This window comes from Chroicocephalus ridibundus, chromosome 17 (genome assembly GCF_963924245.1).
Source record: "Chroicocephalus ridibundus chromosome 17, bChrRid1.1, whole genome shotgun sequence".
Classification (NCBI taxonomy): Eukaryota; Metazoa; Chordata; class Aves; order Charadriiformes; family Laridae; genus Chroicocephalus; species Chroicocephalus ridibundus.
The window spans coordinates 4,274,590-4,294,304 of record NC_086300.1 but is presented as its reverse complement, the minus strand read 5'-3'; the positions used below and the strand labels follow the sequence as shown (position 1 = coordinate 4,294,304).

The 19,715-nt window shown below is 44.5% G+C and overlaps 1 protein-coding gene across 1 annotated transcript; it reads right to left on the bottom strand.

Annotated features, from left to right (window-relative positions):
• Positions 1-3,479: 3,479 nt before the first annotated feature.
• Positions 3,480-19,692, bottom strand: DHX8 (DEAH-box helicase 8). The gene is made up of 23 exons (XM_063354397.1): positions 19,556-19,692; positions 19,100-19,185; positions 18,468-18,540; positions 17,953-18,038; positions 17,212-17,321; positions 16,792-17,103; positions 16,345-16,489; positions 15,584-15,787; positions 14,969-15,056; positions 14,539-14,636; positions 13,852-13,999; positions 13,298-13,479; positions 11,751-11,945; positions 11,373-11,558; positions 10,643-10,853; positions 10,124-10,305; positions 9,256-9,396; positions 8,801-8,956; positions 7,848-7,985; positions 7,305-7,433; positions 6,442-6,638; positions 6,095-6,274; positions 3,480-5,537 (listed from the first exon to the last, which is right to left on the bottom strand). The coding sequence occupies exons 1-23, from the start codon at positions 19,665-19,667 to the stop codon at positions 5,318-5,320; spliced, it is 3,579 nt and encodes a 1,192-aa protein (XP_063210467.1). The 5' UTR covers positions 19,668-19,692; the 3' UTR covers positions 3,480-5,317.
• Positions 19,693-19,715: the final 23 nt, after the last annotated feature.

Genomic DNA, 19,715 nt, shown 5'->3' with positions numbered 1-19,715 from the left:
CCGGCCAAGACCCCTCCTGGTCAGTACCTTTAACCTGAGCCCAGGAGGGACTTGTCTCCTTTGCAGCACTAAGCTCTTGCAAGAACACATAACAGAGAAATTATGAAGCCTGCTTGCTTTCGTTAAGAGAAACATAGCAAGAAATCAGCACAGCAAACTGCACTAACGTCTCAGCAGAGGCTGAGGAGCGCCCATTCTGACCATCTACATCTGCAGGGCCACAAGGCCTCGCCGGCCTGCAGAGTCCCCGGGAGGCCTCCCAGGCTCCGGCTCCGGGGAGGTTTCCCCAGGGGCTGTTCCTAGAGAAAGGGGTCGGTCCACCCCCCTCGCCAGGTCGGGGTCCTGGAGACCCCTTCGCCCCAGCTCGCCCTGACGCCACCTCAGCCTGGCCCCGCCACACGGAGAACGGAGGCAGCCGGGGGCCTTTGGCTGCCCCAGCGCAGCACCGGCGCTTTCAGCTGAACGTCACCCCTTTTTCTCAACGCACGACAAACGCGGTCCCGAGTGCCTCGTGCTCTACCAGTTGCCATCGGTCCTTCCAGAGGCCACCCGCTAGTGTTCGCCCACAGCAAGGGCTCAGGAGCGGCGGGGGCCAGGCCGGAGGCTCGTGCTGCGGGACGGCGGGCCCAGCACCACGCGCAAACCCAACACATCCGAGGTGGGGCACGTCCTGCCCTGACCGCCCCCAAATCCTAAGGCTAATTAAATGCAGAAAAGACCCTAGAGACCCAACAGCCCCCGAGACGAGAGGCACAGAGAACAGCCTCCAGCCGTTCCCCTCTCAAACAGGGCAGGGAGCTCTGCTTTCTGCACCGGCAGCGGCCACCTGCGAGCCCTCGGGGCACGGATCAACACCTGCGTCACCCGGCAGGTCCTCACCCTTCTCTCTGGCTGTGCCCAACTCAACGGCGCAGACGAGTGCTCCTTACCTCTGCTGCCCGAGAGCTCGTTCCCAACACCGCACGCGTCCGCAGCCATGGCTTCCTCAGAGGACAGGCTCCCCGCAGCCCCGGGGTTGGTGGCAGCCGGTGTTTAGCTGAACACTCTAAATCCTGGATGCAAAAGCAGCCAGGGAATTCCTGCTGATCCTGCTTCTCAGCAAGGCCAAGAGCTTCCCGGCTGCAGAGAGGAGCTCGAACAGGAGCACAGCACAGAGGGCAGGGGAGAGAAACACAGCATTCTAATTACTGAAGTAATAAACAAACCCACCTGAGGGCCATGAGTCCCTCTCACCTTTTCAGGGAGGCAGGCCTATGCGTAGGGGTAGATAGGGCAGCGCAGGCATGTTTAAGTCCTAAATGGACGTGGTGGAGAATTAATCAAAGTCAAGAGAGGCGTAAAAATTTATAAGGCTTGTCCCCACACCTCTGATAGACTTTATGTTTCCTAAACTTGAAGAAAATCTAACACTAGATTTCATCAACAGCCTTTTCAGACACTGTCACTGTGGCAGACCTAAATGGTAGAAACTAACATTCACGTTCCAAAATAGCCAGGATCTGCCACTGACTATGATCCAGTTCACTTCCACCTCCTTGCCATTTTTCCTAGAAGTGAGCTAATGCTGAATTCAAATAGGAGACTTTTCAATGCTCAACAAAAAGCACCCCATTCAGCGTAGCTGGCAGAGCAGAGCTGTGTTTGGGCAGAGGGACAGGTCTACCAGCTACAAGAACTACAAGATCATCTTTGATCCAAATAAACCAGCATATTCGGATCAGTGTCAGCCCCGCTTCTCCACCTCGTGTGCAGCCAGACCAGCCAGAAGATTTATGCAGGTTACAGAACATACACATACAAAGCACATTTGCTAAAATCAGATCCTCACTCACTGTATTCCCAGCTGGCTGGAAAGAACAATACATTCATAAATGAAAAATTCCATGAAACTGCTAATGGGTCAGTATCACAGCCTTCTGCAATTGTCACAGGAATCTCATGAAAACTGAATTACTAAAAAACAAAACCCCCATTGTGTAAGTAGCACGTTGCTGTCACACCCGCTCTGGTAACAAGCCCGTTAACAAGGTTAAGGTCGTTACTATAACAGATGGAGCATGTGTGCGGCTGGCTGTGAAAATCATATTTGTCTTTCTTGCATTAGGGCAAAGGTTGGTTTGGGATGTGTGCAAGCGTGTGTGTACACGCGAAGGTGTGTGTTATTCTTGGGCTGCGAAGCCTTGGCTTGCGACGACCAGCCAACACAGGCCAACTGGCCCATGGCACACGCTGCTGGAGTTTGAGACAAAGGATTGTTTGCTCCATCCATCCATCCAGATTCACATCTCCACAAGCAGAATGAGGTCCCCAGCAGGCGAGGGACACCACGCCAAGCTCCGGGGGACCAGAGTAGGGACAGGAACCAGCAATGTTTAGTCCATGCCACTTGCATTAAATGTTCCACAATGTTTGAAGAGGTTCACAGATGCCTTGGAATTCCTCAGGGAACCATTCGGCATTTGACATCACTCCTTGGTCTTCCAGGAGGCGGGGGGGAGGGAAAAAAAAAGGCAACAATAGCTTGAGCCTTCATCCACATCCCCTCCCCGCTCCCAAAGGCTGGTGCCATATTGCCAGCGGCACTCCTTGTGATCCTTCGGTTACTCTTAGAATAATAGAATGATACTCTTGCTTCATTATTCTCACTGTGTCTGTATCCCTGTTTTCCCCCTCTGTTCACTTGTGGCTAACTACCGTCAGTTTGTACCAGCGGGTATAAGAATAACCCCAGCGCTTTGGCAACCTAAACTTCGCCCCTTAATTACAGCTGAAGCCTCTTTTCAACACCTTAACCAAGTCTTGCTGGAAGCCCAGAGTCACCCGAGCCAGAGGGCGACCTTTCAGTGCCTGTATCAGCTCCTCTTGCTGGCAGTAACGAGACGGCAGACAGGGCAAGTGCATCTCTCCTCCTGGCACGTGAGACGGCAGACAGGGCCACCAGCACTTCTTGTATGCGTCTGCAGCACAACAGTTGCTCAAGGCAAGGAGACAATTTATTGCTGACAAAGGGACACACGCAAAGACTGCGCACACCCGCGTACCTGTATTACCCAGGAAATTTTTCGCCGTTATGCTAAACATAACACCTCCAAAAAAACATTCCAGAGTAGGCCAGTGGCCTCTGCTGGCAGAATTTTTCCCTTTAGGTAAGAAACTTGTGTTACCGGTTCTAGTGCATTAACTTAATACTGTCAAAATGACCCAGAAGTTCTGCAATTTATACTATTTAAAATAAGGCAGCTCAGTTACAGGCAGGTTGGCAAGTGCTTACACAAGCACCTCAAGGAACACGCTCCCACCAAGGGGCTAAAACACCTATCCAGTGACGCAAGTACTGCCAGAACAAAGCCTGTGGTTTTATCCTAGGATCAGATTTCTTATATACACAATTTATATTCAGATTTTTTTTTTTTTTTTAAATCCACAATAAACCAACTAAGAATCACATAAACAGTAGAAGACCTTAGGATGTTACGGTCGGAAACCTCAGAGCGGTAAGAGGTTGATAAAACTCGCTTTTAAAAAAAACGTGGAAGTGGTTCAAGTTTGTCAGCTAGCATTCTGGTTTCACAGGCTAGTTTTGGATACGGAGTATTCCCAAAGCAAGCAGCTGAAGTTGACAAGGAAAAGTTGTTTGTAAATGAATTAAAGGCTATTACTGAAGAAAATACACCAAGGAAAGAAATAAGACACACACACAGAGAACAGATGACAATTGTTCACTTAAAAAAAGAAAATCCTCGCTGTTGATGTTTTCCCCTACCGTAAGTTAGAAAGAGGTTACACCGGAGAAGCAAATACAAAATTAATTTGGAACAGAAATACCTCAAAGTATGCTGCACAACCAGGACTTCCACCCTGTACCTTTTCTCTTTTACAGCTTGCATTTGACTTTTGAAAGTCAAGTGCAAATTTTCATGGAAAACAGTACCGGAGGCAGCTGCAGAGCTGGTGGAAGGAGGATATGCCTGGAAGAGTGGTCAGTAGGACAACCTTCTCTGCCCAATGCCATAATGAAAAAAGGCTCCAAACTTACAAACTTTTTAATTCTATTTAACTTTAAGAAGATGTAACACCACGGGAAAGCTCAGGGCATTTATACAACAGAGTAAAACAGTATATACACCCCCCCTGCCCACTTCTGTACACACATCCAGATTTCCAATATAGCTACTTTTGCGCGAAACATTCTTCAAATTCATTGAGTGTAAAACAATCAGCTAACTTAACTCTCCTCATTTCAACAATAATCTTAGCAAATGTCCCAGCTTTTCGGGAAGAAAAAAAAAAAAAAGGGCATCTGCAGCTGTAAGTGAAATAAGTTTCATCTATTTGCAAGAAAAAAAAAAATAATTTAGAGATAGCTTCAGCATGACATAGCACACACTGAAGAGTCAATTCCCTTTTTAACAAGGAACCGTGACACAATGTTTTACAGACATTTTAAGCTGTAAAAGCATATTCTATTAAAAAGCCCAACAGTGGTGATGTCACCAAACACTGTAAGGGGAAATAAGACACATGACATATTGTATAGAAAGCCCACACATCTGTAACCACTTATGTTCACAGACGGAGCCGTGCTGCAGAGTGGATGTGGCTAATTACCGTTTGATATACTAGCCTTCAGCACACAGGAGATGGTGATGAAGGATAAGCCTTGCAGTCTGACCCGCGCCATTGTCCAAGTATAACTGACATTCTAGCTGGGTTTCAAGGGATCCTTCCTGCCTTACCCCAACGCCACAGATACTAAATATCTCACCACAGATGGCTCGCATAAAAGACAAATAGTTACACTGAGCAGGAAAACGCATAAAATAGGTAAAATGGAGAACAAGCAGCTCCCAAAAAGCAGCCACCGTTCAAGAGTGTAAGCAGAAATAAATCCCTTTTAGCAGGGTAAAGAAACAAACTTCCAGCCTCTATTTGTCTGGTCATTCAGAACAGTCAGGCCGGTGGACAACTACTTTTGAATCATTATCTTTTTGTTGCTGCTCAACTCAGTGCCCAGATTTCCGAGTCTTAAGTTTTGTCTCTTAAAAGGGGAATGACTCAAGAAGTGCTTCAAGAAGCATTTCTGAAGTGATACAAAACACTGAGCAGACTCGGGACGTTTGTCACGCAGCTGTGGCATCTCAGGGATAGCTGACATGAGCACACATCGCCCCCTTGTGCTTTTGCTCACATAATACTTATTTTCTGTTCATTTTGTAGGTAAGCTTCAACGGAATGACCTTTGTTTGCACTTGAAACAGTGCAAAAAATCACAGTCCCACAGATATAAAACCAGTAAGAGTCTACGAGGGAGCTAGGCTCATCGCCGTCTGAATGCACGCGATATCCGCCAAGCATTGGGCTCCTCATAGCGATTGTACAGGGGTTCCAGCCGCTGCTGCTTTTTCTGTTTGCTCAGCTTGGTTGGATCAGAAACCTTGAAGAAAGCCGGGGCAAATTCCACCAGCCAGCGAGGATCGATAGTTGTCACTTCACGCATATATTCCTTGGTGGTCAGCACCAGTTCATGATACACCACCCTGTGAAAAGGGACAGCAACTCTGGAAATCAGTTTTTCCAAATGAGAAGAGACAAGGCAAGGCCTGGAGTATCTGAGCTTGACCCTTTATCTCTGTTTCATCCTCCTTCAGATAAAGCTCCCTATAAGCTCCACCGCAAGGTCCAAAAGAACCATCCAGAAGAGCTATCTTCTTTTTTCCCCCCCCCCTCTCCTACTTCACAACTACTCTTCAGCACAGAACAACTTCATTCAATTTAGAACAATTCTCTCTCTCCCCACTCCCTCCCTCTCCCTCAACACTCAGCGATTTAAACTCACTTCCACAATACAGAAAGACAGAACTGCAGGCTCCCGGCCTGGCCTTGGCTCAGAAAGTAAGTCTCATCTCTGCACAGGCGCTAATTTCAGCAGCGGAAAAGAGCCAAAAGCAGACTTGAATCTTTTCTCACTCTGCTCATCGCTAGGAAATCAGCAGCCTGTACTTTGGTCTGTACCCCACGAATAGTGCACACCACAACCTTTTCGGTTCTGAAATCCAAACTGAAAAAGAAAATTACACACTATTGCCTTGCTTACCATTCTGGCTGCCTGTTGAAGAGAGCACTGGAGGGGTGGATATAGACTACTTGTTGATCAATGAGTGTCCGATAACCTTCCTGGGGATCCTTCTTTGCTGCATTTCGGAAGAAGCCACTGCAGATGGCCTTCTGGACTCGAACTGTTGCCTTCCCACAGGATACCACATCCAGCTTGTGCCTGCCAGAGAAGAGTTAGGAAGAAGAAAAAAAAGAAAAAAAAAAAAAGAGAGAGTTCTCCAGATTTGGATGCAGCTATCAACATCAGATTAAGAATTTAGTTTAGCTACTACACTGTAAGAACACTAAAAAAACAAAGTCACTACTTGTCCTCCTTGACATGCTCACCTGTCCATAATGCCCAACATCTGCTTGCGGATGTCCTGTGCCCTGCGTAAGGATCGGGCCTGGATAAAATTTTCATAGCACCAGGGATTTGAAAACTTATTATTCTTCCAGGAATTGTACACAGCCAGTAGAGTGAGGTGGTCACCTTCTGTCTGATGGAACTTGGCTTTCTTTTGATCAGCAAGCGCTTGTTTATCCTAACATACAAAACACATATCAATCAGGTATCCACATCACAGAGACAATCCTTGTGCAACGTGAAGGAGGACACGGACTCCTTGTCATACCATGGCTTTTTAAGTCTACCAAAAAAACATAAGACTGAGAAGATAACACAAAATTTTGAGTTGTGAGTGACTAAAGACCAAGCGATCGGAAACTAAAGGTCACTGGGACTGCTCTCATTAAGCCAAAACAGGTCATCATAATGAAGAAATAACGGATTCAAGAGGAGCCTGCTGTTGAGGAATCCCACCACGCCATAGTCTGCTGCTTGCTGACTTAGAAGAAATCAGCACGGGATAGGATTGCCACGAACAAATACATTCTGTGTATCTGAAAGTGACAATGGCTTCTGAACTCCAGAGCTGGGACTGACTTGGCTCAGGGTTGTATGTGTTTACTGGGAAATACAAAAGAGAATGTGAGACTTCTAACTGCCATCTTCCCATCTACAAAGACGCTACCAACATCCCCAGCTACGGGGTGTTTAACCAAAAGGTACGTACAAACGTAACACATGAGCACAGTCTAACCAAGCCACAGGTTTACTCTGGCACGTATGCTCACTCTCTAACGCCTGAGGCACGCACACAAAACCCACCCAAACCGTAACGCTGCTGCTCCTTGGCTGCAGTCCTTACCTTCGGCCTGTAGAACACGTTCTGCACAGACAGCATGGAGACTATTGTCAACATTTCCTCACTGCATCCCAGATGTACGGACATGATCAACATCTTACACAACATCGGCTCCAAGGGGAATTCTGCCATCTGCAAGAAACCTGTTTCAGGGTACCCTGCAGCATCTTGAGCTCTCAGTGCAAAAGAGATCAACACCCCCTCTTCCATGCTTCCTTTCCAAAGCAGTATGTTTTACCCAGGATAACTTTACTGGACACGGCATAAATTATTTGTCTATATTCACTATCAGGAGAATACCCTAATACTTACAGGAAATGTTTAGACATGAATAAAAGTAACCTTATGAATAAGGAGAAATAAATAGATGCTCCTTAAAAAGCAGAAGATACGTAACCAGTAAGTGAAAAACAACCAATAAAACACAAGAGAATAATAGGAAAAGGAAACCAAAAGCGCTAGGCAAGTCCTTATACAACTACTCGCATGTCACCCCCTAAATATTTGCAACCCAGACAGCAGTAAGAAGTATTCTATTTTGCCTACCCTGCGCCCAAGTCGAGTCAGCAGTCCTTCATCATCCAGAGCTCCCAGGGTGTAGAGCTGCTCCATGGCAGTTATGAGAGTTTCCATCGGGGGAGCATCCATAAAGTCAAAGGAGAGCAAATCGTTGATGCCCATAGCCTGAACAGAGGGAGCGGAGAAAACACTGAGAAGGGAGACACCAAACTCCAGCCAGAGACATATAACCATCAAACAACGAGGCACTACAGAACTATAACCAACCCTAGCCTCATGCTCTTCGCAGTCACGTATACATGGCTGTACTTCTACACTTGAGATAATCCGCATTGGCCCATGGGTTTCACCCACTGTCCAGTTTTCCTGTCTTGTTCCTTTGGTACTGTTCCATCCACCTCAAGCAAGATGATTTCACCGTAAGGAGACATATGTGCTGGTTTTGAGGACTTCCTGCCTTATCAAAGAGCGTGGCTTGACAGCTCCAATGGACACTAAACACATCTCCACCCTTCCCCTTGTTCTCAGAAAGGGGGAAAGGCAGCAGCTTCCCCAGCTGCTACGCACTGAGTTAGATTCAGTTTGCAGACTCCCAGAGGAATGGTACACAGATGTTTGGAGATCAAAAACCACCCTAAACCAGTATGTCTCATCTGTTAAGAATATAAATGTACCTTACATAGCAAATGTGTACTGCCCATAAGATTCCTGTTTTTCAAACCTCCTGCGACTAACTGTTCTATGCAGCTGAGACTTGTAATTTCGGTGGATGTTCAACATTATAACCCCCAGCAGAAAAACGCAGGAGAAAGCTCAGTGCCTGAGAATTGCATTTGATGCAGCCTCCCTCTCAAAATACCTCTGTGCACTAGAAGGATCTGAAATTACAGAAGTACTTCCTGAAGCTCATAAAGGCAGAGAATCATTTATTGAGACACTTACGATCCTGTTGACTTGCTACACGTCGGTGAAATACCCACCTTCAGGGAAAGTACAGTACTGGCCAGATTTGTTCTCTGGATTTCAGGCACGTTGGTGGTCAGCATTTCATCTCGATAAGCGCGCTCTGTGTATAACCTATAGCATTTTCCTGGTCCTGTTCTCCCAGCCCTTCCTGCTCGCTGCTTTGCTTGAGCCTAAAGGTAACAAGGCATCTCAATGAACAGGCGCGAACAGGCACAGGTGAAAACAAGTAAAATAAAATAATTATCCACAATTTTACTTGTATTAATAGAAAGATATTTCCAATACAACCCAGGAGAGCATACATTCCTTAGGCACAGCCTCAAGGAGTCTCAGGGAGTTACCAAAAATGAGGTTTTATCATTGTCTCGCTTTGCTTCCACATGCTTGGACACCCACATTATCGAGATACACATTACCAGCAGGAAAAAAAAAGTAAAAAAAAAAAAGTTGTGAGACACAGAATGCCTACCTGTGAGATTGGTGTAACAACCAGCTGGTCAATTCCAGTCTTGGAGTTATAAACTTTCTGCTTCACAAAGCCAGGATCGACGACGTAATATATTCCATCAATAGTCAAAGATGTCTCAGCAATGTTAGTGGCGATGACAACCTGCCAACAACAGTTTGACTCAGTACCAGGTCTGTCTCTGGTTGCCAAGCCAACCATGCTGCTCAACTTAAACAACCCATTCTACGTGATACCAGCAGTTTGTTATAAGTGCAACTACTATCATTTAACACGGAAAGGCAGAGACGGATAGATTTTAAGTATCTACATTTGGTTTAGATTTGGGCAATATGGGAAAAAAGCATGATAAAATCTGTAATTAAAAGCAAGTGAAAGATCATTGTAAGTTTGTAAGCAGACTGCACTGACTTCAGGAAGAATTTCTGCCTATCACCCAAACACAATCCATATGTAGAGAACAATCTTCTACAGAATATATCTCTAGACGTTCATTAGCTGTTTGGTAGGAAATTTACATCCACCCAATGGCAACTGCATTTAGATTTCACTAAAGTTAATATCCTTTAAAGGCAGCATTAAAAAACACCCCAAGAACATCCCACACGGAGGTTTGCCACACCAGATGTTTCTATGTACATTTTCAAAGGCTTAGATAACACGTATAGGCGTGTATGCAACCAAAAACATGCTCTAAGCTACATAAGCCACCTTTTCTCCAAGACTACTTCATTTTGTCTGAAGTTGTAACTAACAGAATCAGAAGTGCTAAAAAAGAAAGAAAAAACCACCCACATCTGATTAGCAGCGTAATACACCCCACTATTAAAATGTAACAGCAGAAGATGAAGCCACACTTGGCTGAAATTACCTTTCTGCTTCCTGGGGGGGCTGGGTCAAAGATCCTGGTTTGCATTTCACTGGGTAAAGCCGAATACACCGGTAGGATAATTAACTCTGGAACATCAGGTCCTAGAGATTTCATCCTCTCATAGAGGATTTCACAGGCTGTGTCAATCTCTTCCTGACCAGTTAGAAACACCAAAATGTCACCTACACAGGAAGTAAATGAAAACATCCACGGAATCAATTCTGTTCAGTACAACTCCTGCATTACCACACTGCCATCCCTCACTTTCTCCATTTAAAGCAGAGGATCCCCAACTTTTGCTAGCCCCTGGGCAACAACTCCTAGCCAGAAGCAACATACTTCAGTCTTTCACCCAACTTTTTCAGCATATTATTTACTGTATTTGCAAAGAATAGAGGATAGTGCTGAGAGTATTTTCATCATGTTACTAATACATGACCCATGACTTACAGAAAGACCTTGTTCATAGGTGTTAAGAGTCCTTGAATCACCAACCAGCCTAGACCATTCCCCACTCACCTGGTGGCTCTGTTAAGTGGATCTGCATTACTGTAATCAGACTGGCATCCAAATAATCTGTCTCTGGCTCTTTGGTGTACAGGATTTCTACTGGGTATGTTCTGCCAGGAATTGTGAAGATTGGTGCTTCGTAGAAATACTGTGAGAATTTCACAGCATCCAGCGTTGCTGACGTCACTATCAGCTTCATATCCTGCCGCTTCTGCACCGTCTATAGCGGGATAGAAGATTCCAGTCATTTATTGCCTTTGGAACTATTAACATATGGCACTTGATTTAAGTCAGAGGAATCTGACCAGTAATATCAGGCATTCTAATGTCCGAGTAGAGGGGCACCTCATTCCGGTAGTCAGAATTTCAAACACTTGATCGCTAAGGTCACATTTCAAACTTTTCTCAGCAGCACCTATCACAGAAAGCCTTTGTCAGAGAAGGAGGAGCAAACCAAGAACATTCCTCTGTCTCATCCATCGTTATGAGCATCCTGGGCTGCCAATTCCCAGTGTTTCTGCTGAATTTTGCTTGCTTTGTCTTCACACAGAGGCTCATCTCATGAAAATTTGGACTACAAGCCCCTAGGAGCATTTGCTTTGTTTCAGGAGAGACTCTTAGAGCACATGAATGAACTTGACTTGTGTGACCTTGCCTTTCCCTGCGCGCTCCTATCCATACACAGCATACAGAGGACACTGAAGCAATAAATAAAAAAAATAATCAGATGCTACATCACCTTTTTCAGTAGTCCAAAGAGCACGTCTGTATGTATGGTTCTCTCATGGGCTTCATCCAGCATGATAATGGCATACTGAGTCAGATCCGGATCTATCAAGCACTCCCTCAATAACATACCATCTGTCATGTATTTGATAACGGTTTCAGGGCTAGTGCAATCTTCAAATCGAATGGTGTAGCCGACCTAGAAAAAAAGAGTTGCACAGAAACGGAAGCTGCAGAATTAAGTGATTAGCGTCACTAGTTCCCAGTTTGATTATTCTGCAAGCTCACAAGGGAACAGACACACGGACACACAAGCAAACTAGCTCCAATACTGATTTTTCCTACTTTTCCTCATGCTTATTTTGACATGTTCTTTGGCATGGAAATTCACCTCTTGTCCCAAGCAGCAACCAAATTCCTCTGACACCCTCTTCGCAACCGACATTGCAGCCACTCTGCGAGGCTGAGTACATCCAATCTTTCCTCTTGATGTATAACCTGCCTCAGCCAGGTATTGGGTAATCTGTGTCGTTTTCCCAGATCCCGTCTCTCCAATAACAATCAGAATCTGGTTGTCATGCACAGCCTAAAAAAGATCATAAGAGATACGCTTGTCAAAATTTTAAAACAAACAAACAAAAAAGAATCAACACAGTACATCTAGGACTAGACTGAGTATCTACTGCTCTTGCTCCAGCTGACCCAGACCAAAAATCATACAAGTGTTCCTACTGATCAAGTCAGCAAACTGCTTAACAGTTTACCCGACTCATCCCTTGCCAACACGGTCCTGGTTTCTACCTGGACTTGTGCAAAGCATTTGACACTGTCCCGCACGACATGTCACTAAATTGGGGAGACATAGATTTGACGGATGGACCACTTGAAGGCTAAGGAATTGGCTGGACGGTTGCACTCAAAGAGCTGCAGACAACGGCTTGATGTCCAAGTGGCAACTAGTGACAAGTGAGGTTCCTCAGGGGTCGGTACTGGGACCAGTGCTGTTTAACAACTTTGTCGCCGACATGGACAGTGGGACTGAGGGCACCCTCAGCAAGTTTGCAATGACACCAAGCTGTGGGGTGCAGCTGACAGGCTGGAGGGAAGGGATGCCATCCAAAGTGACCTGGACAGGCTTGAGGGGTGGGCCCATGCAAACCTCATGGAGTTTAACAAGGCCGAGTACACAGTCCTGCACATGGATCAGGGCAATCCCAAGCACAAATACAGGCTGAGAGCAGCCCTGAGGAGAGGGGCTTGGGGATATCAGTGGATGAACAACTGAATACGAGCCAGCGATGCGCACTCACAGCCCAGAACGCCAACCACATCCTGGGCTGCATCAAAAGAAATGTGGCCAGCAGGTTGAGGGAGGTGATTCTGCCCCTCTACTCTGCTCTCGTGAGACCCCCAATATAGGAGGACATGGATGTGTTGGAGTGGGTCCAGAGGAGGCAATGAAGATGATCTGAGGGCTGGAGCATCTCTCCTATGGGGACAGGCTGAGAGGTCTGGGGCTGTTCAGCCTGGAGAAGAGAAGGCTCCGGGGAGACCTTAGAGCCCCTTCCAGTCCCTAAAAAGGGGCTACAGGAAAGCTGGGGAGAGACTCTGGATCAGTGAATGTAGTGATAGAACGAGAGGTAATGATTTTACACTGAAAGAGGGGAAATTCAGATTAGATATTAGAAAGAAATTCTTTACTGCGAGGGTGGTGAGCCCCTGGCCCAGGCTGCCCAGAAAAGCTGTGGCTGCCCCATCCTGGAGGTGTTCTAGGCCAGGCTGGACAGGGCTTTAAGCAACCTGATCTCGTGGAAGATGTCCCTGCCCACAGCAGGGGAGTTGGAACTAGATGACCTTTACGGTCCCTTCCAACATGAACCATTCTGTGATTTTAAACTGTCACTTGCTCGAGCGAGAATGCCATTTCAAGAGTCTTACTTGTATCAGCTGCTCTTTCAGTCTGAAGATAGGGAGACTCTCTCTCTGCTCAATGATGGAAAGCTGGGTCTTCTTACCATAAGAAGCTTTGTTGCCACCAAATGCATGTTTCTTCCACTCTGGGATATCATTTGGCATCATCCCAATACCTCGCATGTTTGCAGCAATTTGTCTTCCATCCACTAGAAGAGAAACAATTTCACCATTATATTCAGGTTCACACAGCACAGACTCCGATGATCCTGCTCCTACTGTTCCATCATCCATGTCTTCTACACTCGTGTGTTTAAGTTCCCACATGCATACCCCCACGATTACATTAATTTCCATGTAAAAAATTGATTCACCATCTATCGCATCTTTTAGTAATGCATCCTTGAAGGACAGCAGGATATACCTGTTATCCTATCCTATTTCCACTTCAGTGGAAAAGCATTTCTTCTCTGCCTTGCTTTTGAAGTGAGGCAGACAAACACAACATCAAGACATTTCTCCTGCCTTACTCAGCTATCACAAAAAAGGCACAGTTTAGACTTAGATGTGTTCAGACATACCATCAGGGAGAGGATCTACCCAGTGTGTGTTCAGTCCCATGGGGATAGAATCCATCTCTGCTTCTCTCTGGGCTTGTTTAAGTTCTCGTCTTTCTTTAGCTAAAGCACTCTGCATCATTGCAGCCTGGGACAAGGAACCATCCGGATTCTGCAAAGCAACAAAAAGGTTAAGATTTCAAGCACTCCCAATCCTTCAGTTATCTCTTTGTCGCCACTGTCCTTCAGAAGCCTCTTCTGAAGATGTTTTAAAAGATGTTAGTTTTTTAAGTCTTTGAGTTCCAGGATATTTCCATTAGCCCAGACTCATGAACTTCCACAGTCATGACTAACATGGAGTGTTCCTACACTGTCCAGTCAGTAGGATTATGGGTACAACCAATGAAAATGAAGTATTTCTCTACCACCTTCTACTTTCAAAATTAAGAAAAGGCAGAAAAGAGAAAGCATGTTCTAACACACCTGTATGAAACGGTTGCTGCTGAATGTGCATTTTGGTTCTATTATTCCACTTCACTGTCACCAATTAAAGTAAGAAATCAGCTTTAAAAGTAAAGAAAGGATCCTCAGTTCAGTGGTAACGTTTTTCAGGGCTCTTAGTAATGTCCAGGTAGAAAACTGGTTGTTAAATTACCAAATATTTATTTAATTAAATCAAGTATATTGGTTTTAGTCCTGGAAATCTCTTACCTTTACTATTTTGATGGGACTCATATCCATGCTCTGTTTAGTATGACCTCGAAGGAACGGTGGCTCTTCTTCAACTAACTCAATCTCAAGGTCCTCATCTAAAATTCAAAAGTGACAACTTTTATAGGACAGTTAAACATCATCGTTCAGGTACATCAAATTACCTCTTCAAATGGTGCTTGCTGTGTATTCTTGATTATAATGTAATTCAATAGTTTTAAAAGTGAAAACACCACAAATAAAATGAATACGCAGACAGGGCACATGCAAATACCACTAACAGTAAGGCCAGAGGAACACTAGTTCCTAATGTTTCAGATGACAGCAAGTTGTGAGACCCTTCACATCCACTTATCATCCCTTTTTGAACCAAAACACATCCAGAAACACAAGGAATTTACAATAAAATAAGACTACTTGGGAATACTACCTTCTTCATCATCAACTTTAGGAAGAATCCCAGTCTCCTCATCAAAGTCAGGAAACTCTTCCTTGGAAAGCACATTAGCTGCAATCATCTGGGAACAAAACGAATACAACATTAATTTTTGCCCACTAACGAACACAACACAACTCATGCCTACGAGGTCTCAGTTCTAATGCTATTGCCAGACTTGTAAAACAGGAAAAAAGGAATGTTGCGATTTCAGAACAAAGGAATGGTCCTGCATTCTGGCACGTGTCTCCCCAAGTCATCCAGCCTCTGAGCAAACAGTCCTTTTGTTATTCTAAATACCATCAGTGTGAGATGCATGGCAGGACCGCATCGACAACCAAATACCACCTAAATATCGCTGGATAAAGATCGTCATCCCCCAGGTCAGAATGATCTCTGGTTACCTGGTCCAATCTCCCGCAAAAAGCAGGGCTAACTTCATAGCTAGAATTAAGCTAGGAGTGCCAAATGGCAAGAAGGCAGCAATTTAGAGGTGAGAAATAAGTTACACAAACAAACAAGCAATCGAGGAGCTATATTCTAGTTCACGAAACTCCCTAGCAATTTTACTGCCTGACACCCTATTTCCCTGACTAATAGAAAACACACCTGTTTTATTTCCCATTTTTCTGGGTCTGAAATTCGGGTAAGGCGTTTTCGTTCAAGGCTATCATCCTCCACCTCCGGCGCGTTCACCAGGGACAGGTGACTGGGTCTGTCTGGGTTTCTCATAGAGGTTTCTTCATTAGTTTCTCCAATCAGGTTTCTCCTCCGGTTTGGGTTCAAATCTTCCCCAGTGTTTTGATCAACGTCCTACATTAGATTGATTAATCAATCAGCTGTAACTGTATTGCACTTCTTATCTAGTAACACCGGTGCTTCCTCTAACACGAGGGAAAACGCAGAATACATTACTCAGACTATTGCCAACTGCAGCCCATACACGGAAAATGCTATTTTGCATGCCTTTTTTTTTTTTTTCCAGCTGGCATTGTGAGGTAAGTACACCCCAAGGCCTGGAACACTCTACTCCGCCTTGGCAATGGCAGCGATTTCATTTAAAATGAAATGCTTCGCTCATACTGAAAAAGGAAGACAAACATACCAACGGCTTGAGGTTTGCCTCGTCACTTCGCTAACACAAGTCAAAATATTGTTAGGAACATTATATCAAAAACAAGAACCTACAGAAAATGAGTAAAAAGTATTAGGTCACAAACACAGAACGGTAACTCAATTTTTTTTAACTCCCACTTGGACAGCTCTGTATCAATTTTCATCAAAAAGAGAAAAAAAAACAGCAAGAGAAGTAATCTTTAAAAATTTTGGCACCACAAGCTATCAGAAGCACTACATTATGTTTTCCATACCTTCATGCTCAGGCTGGTTTTGGATCCAGTAAAGGATAACACTTTGACTTTTACTCTTTGTCCTTTGCTCACGACATCGGCAACATTGGCAACCCGTCCTTCTCTTCGAAGCTCTGAGATGTGGACCAAGCCCTCCCAACGCTTCCTGCAGGCGAAACGAACAGAAGGGCATGAGATGCCGCGCTTTATTACTCTGACAGTGCTTCAGATCATTCAGAGTCTAGATTAAAATATTTTGTTGTCAACTGATCATTTGTGTACATTCATAAACTGGTTTTTATAAGGAGAACGTTCTCTGCTGTCGAATTCCTTTTTCTGAAACACATCTTCATTTTGGCATCAAAACCCCGCATACCTTATTGTAGCCTTACCGCCTCTTTAAGATACTAGCAGACAAGAAAACTCAGACAGAATAGTACCAGATTGATTGTGAACATCAGAAGGTACCTTAGTCCTTCCAGCTGCACAAAGCATCCAAATTGCATTATACTCGTGACTTTGCCATTGTAAATGTCTCCGATGGAAGGCTCCTCAGGGGGTGGACGGTCTACGTGTTTGTCTCTCCACCTCTCGTTGCTCTTCTCCACGTACTTCTCTCGATCCCTACGGTCCCTACTGGGACTCCGACTTCTGCTCCTTGACCGGTATCTGGATTTTCCCCTGTTCCTATCCCGAGTCCTAGAACGAGACCTAGAGCGAGATCTGTGCCTTCGTCTCCCGTCCCTGCTACGACTTCGGCTCCTCCTCTTTTTCTTTGCCCTGCCAAACAAAGAGTACACATTTGCAGTGAAATTCCACATAAGACCAGAGTGAGCAGGCGATACCAACTGCCAATACCCATCCCTCAAAGGCATATTGGAAACCTACCGGTGGTCGCTGTTCCTTTGCTTGCTGTGCCGGTCTGCACTAGGCATTAGAGCTTCAAGTTCTTTAAGTGCATCAGCTGCCACTTTCACATCATCTTCATCCAACATATTCTGCAAGAACAGAGAACCATTCCGTAAGAAGGCTGATAAAAAGTCTGTCACAGAGAATTAATCTACAGAAAGGACAAGCACATACATATCTATTTAGAAAGAACGTAAGATAAAAAAAGATCAGACAGAATATGTGATATGAGGAAAAAAAAAATAAAGCTACCACTGTATTTTGCTACAATACTGAGACAATTCTGCTTTTATACAAAAGACAGCTTAATCTCAACACCTCAAATTATTACAGAAACATAAAATGCAAGTCCCTCATAGCACGTGAACATCCAAGATTTTTATCTAGTTTGTAATCCATCGTTACTGGAAACATTATGTAAGAAAGGCCAGGTGACAAATTTCATGTCACAAAAGCCTCATTTTCCAGATATTCTGCAAAAGAGTATCAACGTGGCAATTGCTGTAACAGCTGCTCCTGATAACGACATGCAATAATACCAGCCTTCTGCCTCTTTTGCATTGATTTCTCATAGTCCACTTTTATCCACGTACTAGTAGGAGACACTCACGTTAACGTGAAAAAAAAACTTGAAACTAAGGAAAACAGAAAAAAAAAAAGAGATTTAAAAATATTATGTTTTCACGTACTCACAAGAGAAACATGAAATTATGTCCTTACCCTGATGTTGGGATTGTCTGGCCTGCAAAGGGCTGGAAACAATTCCTTCAACTTTTCCTTCTCCGATTTGGGTTTGACAACTGTCTCTGATTTTAAGATTTAAAACAAAAAAACAAACAAAACCACCCAAACTTAGAACGATTCACTCTTGTTTTTTCTGTAATTGAAGTTTAACTTTCATCTGAATGCAAAGGTTGATATAGATGTTACAGAGATTCAATTCAAAGATTACAATGTTACTTTCCTATAAATATTCTGATTATTAATAAATCTTTGAAATACATAACTACTTAATACAGGGTACTCAGTATGTTTTTAGTGCTTAAACAGCTTCGCTAATCTCCCAGTAACAACAGAGAGACTCCTACTGCAACAGTAAGATACAAAGTCTTGCCTTAAAACACTAGAACAATAACTACATCAATCTCACCAAACGTGGCCAAAACCTACAAAAGACTAAGAGTTTTGTTTTTCTTTTTACACTGAACTGATAAGAGGAACAAGATTACGCGTACCTTTGCTCGTAGATGGTTTTGGTGGAGGCCGCATCGTCTGTATGAGACGTAGCAAATTACTAATAAGGGAATCCTAAAAAATTTAATAAAATACTTTATTAGAAGACAAAAAAGTGAGGGTTTATTAGCAGGATCAAAAACCCACCCAATTCTGAAGATGCAGGTTAAGAAAGCATCACTACATCCTAAAAATATACAAGTTGAATCTGAAAATTATTACGATGATTCCATTTAAGTGACTTTTCTACTGTTATTTTCAACCACCTATTTAATTCAACTACAGTTATTTCTGAGAAACTCATGAATCCAGCATCAAAGGATCGTAAAAGGACTTATGACAACATTTGCTTTTGTGAAAAGTTGTTTCTTCTGTATTTTATATGCTCAATGAGACAACAAGCAGTTCAGATCCTCAGAAGAATGCCTCACAAAAACTACAAAAATTAAAAAAAAAGGAAAAAAAAGAGGGAGGGAGGCATGGCTTGATGAGACAGAAATACTCAAAAGCTAATTAGTGCAGTTTTAGAATTGAAGAAAACCAATAATTACTCCTCACACCTCTCTCTCTTTAAAATAAGCAGCTCTATAAAATACACCAAGACAAGAAAACCACGTAAATAACGTCCACTTACAGTGAACTCGGCACCATTCTTTAGAAGAACTGCTTTAAACGTATCAAATGTGGTATTTTTCTCAGCAAGACTTATCACAAACTCGGCTGCGAAGAAAAAGCAGAAAGTTAATTAGAACAAATAATCAAAAGGGAGCACAAACACTTCACGTTTGGACAAAGGCTGTTCTCCCGGCGAGGCCGAGACCAGCTGGGTCCATCTCCCCACGGAAAAGCTGCGTCGCCACCCGCCGAGGCAGCGGCTCCTTCCCACCTCCCTCCCCGGGAGCCCACAACGGAGCATTTTGTTTTTCGAAGGAAAATCCCGTTGTCGTGTTTCTTGAATTCGAAAAGCCCCTTGGCAAAACGCCTTCTGTCCGACAGAAACGGCAACAACAGCCCTCGGGCCGGTCCGGGAGCGCCCGGCCCGTGCTGGCCACGGCGACTCCCAGCCGCAGGCCGGGCCCGCCGCACTCACCGAGGTCCTTGTCGTTGATGCCCAGGTGGTTATCGAGCTCGGTGCACACCTTGGAGACCAGCGACAAGTACTCGAGCTTGGCGAGCTCCTCCAGGGTCGCCAGGTCCGCCATGACTCCACCGCGCGCACCCGGCACTTCCGCATCCGGGGCGCGGCGGAA

Coding starts and splice junctions, on each gene's coding strand:
- DHX8 (XM_063354397.1), bottom strand. CDS start 19,667: ATGGCGGACCTGGCGACCCTGGAGGAGCTCGCCAAGCTCGAGTACTTG. Junction 14,637..14,968: donor TAAAGTTGATGATGAAGAAG/GTAGTATTCCCA, acceptor TTTGAATTTTAG/ATGAGGACCTTGAGATTGAG. Junction 11,946..13,297: donor TGAAAGAGCAGCTGATACAA/GTAAGACTCTTG, acceptor GATCTTTTTTAG/GCTGTGCATGACAACCAGAT.